This window comes from Octopus bimaculoides, chromosome 10 (genome assembly GCF_001194135.2).
Source record: "Octopus bimaculoides isolate UCB-OBI-ISO-001 chromosome 10, ASM119413v2, whole genome shotgun sequence".
NCBI lineage: Eukaryota > Metazoa > Mollusca > Cephalopoda > Octopoda > Octopodidae > Octopus > Octopus bimaculoides.
The window spans coordinates 88,693,182-88,696,630 of record NC_068990.1 but is presented as its reverse complement, the minus strand read 5'-3'; the positions used below and the strand labels follow the sequence as shown (position 1 = coordinate 88,696,630).

Sequence of the window (3,449 nt, the reverse complement as noted above, 5' to 3'; positions counted from 1 at the left end):
ATATATATATATATATATATATATATATATATATATAGAGAGAGAGAGAGAGAGAGAGAGAGAAAGAGAGAAAGAAAGAAATTTAGATAGAGTATGAATAATACAGAATACTAAGGTGAGATTGTATAATTTCTTAACTTGAGAACTGTTTCTGGGGAAGGACTCTACTGACCTGGATTAATAATGTATACATCCCAATTTCCTGTGTTGGGTTTAAGTACACCAGTCATGTGAGTCACATTACTCAGATCACATAACTTGTCTTTCTTATTGTACTGAAAAGAATTACATCCTGGATATTGATGGCAGGATTCCTTACACTCCTTTAAGATTTTATCCTTAAGCTGTTTTAAAGTGACCTGCTCTGGGAAGCTAACGTTTCTCAATACAAGAGGCTGGTCATCAGCTAGAAAAGAAGAAAAAACAAGAAGTATATTTTATACTCATCCATTCACCCAATCGCATACACACATTTGTAAAGAATGTGGTGCATAACTTTGTAATTGGACAATTTATTATAAACAAATAACTAATCCACAAAATGGCAACCTAATCAGAATGTATCTGCCTTAGGGTGATGCTGTCAACAATTTTTGTATTTTTCTGTCAATATTACATATTTCAGTAACTGACCAGTTAATGATATTGAAACTGTAAGTGAGGACTGGTATGGCTAAAGTATTGATGTCTTCGATTCTGTTTCTTGCATTCAGATCTGTCTTGAGTATTGCCCTTACTCTGTGATAACTTTCTCTTCTGATATGGTTGGTGATAGGAAGGGCATCTTGCTCTAATAACCATGACAAAATGTTGGAAATACATAACTATATAAATTAGTAGTACTTTTTCTGTTATTTTGTATGGCAGATTATGAAGGACAACAATTACTGATGAGACACTGTGTTGTAATAGCACTGTTTAAGCCATGAAGAAATGAAGAAAATGCTGTTGCTGCTGCTGCTACTACTACTGCTCCTCCTCCTCCTACTACTACTACTACAACTACAACTACTCAAGTTTAAGAAAAACAACATGAATTTCCTTTCTTACATATAAATACAATTGAATGCATGCATAAAGTTGTTTTAGATGAGTAAATGCAGTATGAAAATATCTTAACAGTATTTAAACTTCCTAACATTGCTTATCTACTTTTTCAGGAACATGTCTATAACTGTCCTTATAGATAAACTTGTCAATGTTTTGACAGAAATAGTTTTCTATATATTATGAGGTACAAAAGGAATCAAATTTCAGAAAAATAGGAAAAAAGAATACAATAATAAAACACAAAAAATAATTACATTGTATTCGTTGGTAGTAATCTCTGTTTTTGCTAGTTTTTATTTTCTTAGATGTAGCTGCAGTTTGCTTTGATAGGTAACATTTTCTATCTTTATTTATTTCAAATGATAAACAATTTTCATCAGACAAACATTGTTTTGCACAGGCATCTGCTGTTACACTTTTCTCGCCCATCAATATTTTCCTGGGTACATCTAGAAGTGCATCTTTTACTTTCACAAAATGGGTTTCAGAATCTAGAGTTAAAATAAAATTTAGGCCAATGAAAAATAGCAACAATAGCAATAACAATGACATTAGTTTCTAACAGAAAGTAGGCCAAATATTTGGGGTTAGAATTGGTCAATGAAATTGGCTTCTAAACTTGACTAGTATTATATTAATATTTTATCAGCTCAGGAAGGACAAAGTTAACATCCAGTACAGAGCGATGTGACAGGGTGATGCCATAGTAGGATTGTGAGAGGTGGGGGGTGCTATACTAAGAGAAGTAAAGCTGAGCTAGGAAGAAAAAAATGAACAGGTAGAAGAAGGAGGTGATACTTAGTGGTTTATTGATGGGGAAACCAAAGGATAGGGGTGAAAGATGGTAGAATAGAGCAATGAAGAGAATACCGTGGAGAACTGACAAATTGAGAAATTGAAAAATGAAGAATGAAAAATGAAATGAGAAAAAAATATTAAAAAACTATCTTAAAGAAAAAGAACAAATTAAAAATTAGAAAATGAAATTAAAATGAAAACGAAAAGATGATGAGAAACAGAGGTATTAGTATAAATATTTATATGAACAGTGAGGAGGTCTTTGGAAATCCTCACTTGAGAAAACCCTGAAAGATTTCTTTTGAAATTTTCAAATTTCAAAGGTTCAAAAATTTCTAAAGTTTAGAAAGTTTAAAAGGTTTAGCAGAAATTAAGAGAAAATATATCAAGGAGTTACAAATTCACAGAAAAACTATCAAGACATTACAAATTAAGAAAAACTATCAGATGAGATATAGTATAATTGTAACAACAATGTGGTATTGGGTAAAGTTTTGTCTGAGTTAAAAAATTTTTTTCACAATTAAGCTTTGTGGATGAAAACTATTAATAAGCCTACTGGAAACAAGTTTCAACACCTCCAGCTCTTGGCTGGCAGACAATCCATTGCCCAATTTAATAGCATCCCTGTCCTTTGTGTAGTATTAATGAAGCCTACTGTGTTGCAAGCATTTGGAGAGGTCTCTGGTTACAGGATAATGTTCTTTCTCCTTCCCACCAACCACAAACATCATGGAAATTGTCATGGAATTAGCCTTTCTTTCTCTGACAATGACATTAACATACAGATAAAACAAAATTACATAAACAAAGACAAGTAGGAACCTATTTATGTTACCTTTACAAGTAGATGGGACTGGAGTCCATTTGCTGTTCTTTTCACATGTTGACTTTATTACTTCTTGATTTGAACAAATATAAGACACTTCAGATTTATAGTAGTCGGTTCTGTAGAACTTCTTAGCACCAACAATGTCTTTAGGAAGCCCACAGTTAATTATGCTGTGATCTGGAATTGTTAAAAGCAATTGATAGAAATGGTGCTTGTATGTATGTTTGGGAGTGAGTTACAAAGGGAAGAAAATGGCTATGTTACAATAAAAGACATTGAGTGGATCAATATGAAGAAATCTGCCTGCAGATATAAATGCATATATACAAACATACAGATGAGTAAAGCAAAAAGAGAAAAGGGAGTAAGAAATGAGCCCCGATGGATCAATACTTGCATACTAACACACACAAACACACATCATCATCATTATATATATATATATATACACACACATATGTGTGTGAGTGTGTGTGTGAGTGTGTGTGTGTGTGTATGTGTGCGTGTGTGTGTGTATGTATGCATATATATATATATATATATATATACAAAGAGAGAGAGAGAGAGATGTCTATGCACATAGACATATTTGCATTCATATGTGCATAAACATATATACATATGTAGGTATATACCCATATCTATGTATGGGTGTATAAATTTCTTCAATTTCTTTCATCCTGTTTCTTACATTCTAAACTTTTCATAAGTGTGTGTGTGTATATGTGTATATATATATATATATATATATATATATATATATATATAT

At 31.9% G+C, this 3,449-nt stretch overlaps 1 protein-coding gene across 1 annotated transcript in view; it reads right to left on the bottom strand.

Annotated features, from left to right (window-relative positions):
- Positions 1 to 3,449, bottom strand: part of LOC106869390 (uncharacterized) — a 206,146-nt gene that overhangs the window by 74,103 nt on the left and 128,594 nt on the right. Inside the window, exons 47-49 of the mRNA XM_052970991.1 lie at positions 2,687 to 2,857; positions 1,305 to 1,541; positions 173 to 406 (exon numbers count right to left, since the gene is read on the bottom strand). Of these exons, the coding sequence (XP_052826951.1) occupies positions 173 to 406; positions 1,305 to 1,541; positions 2,687 to 2,857 (642 nt within the window). The remainder of the gene's footprint in view (positions 1 to 172; positions 407 to 1,304; positions 1,542 to 2,686; positions 2,858 to 3,449) is intronic.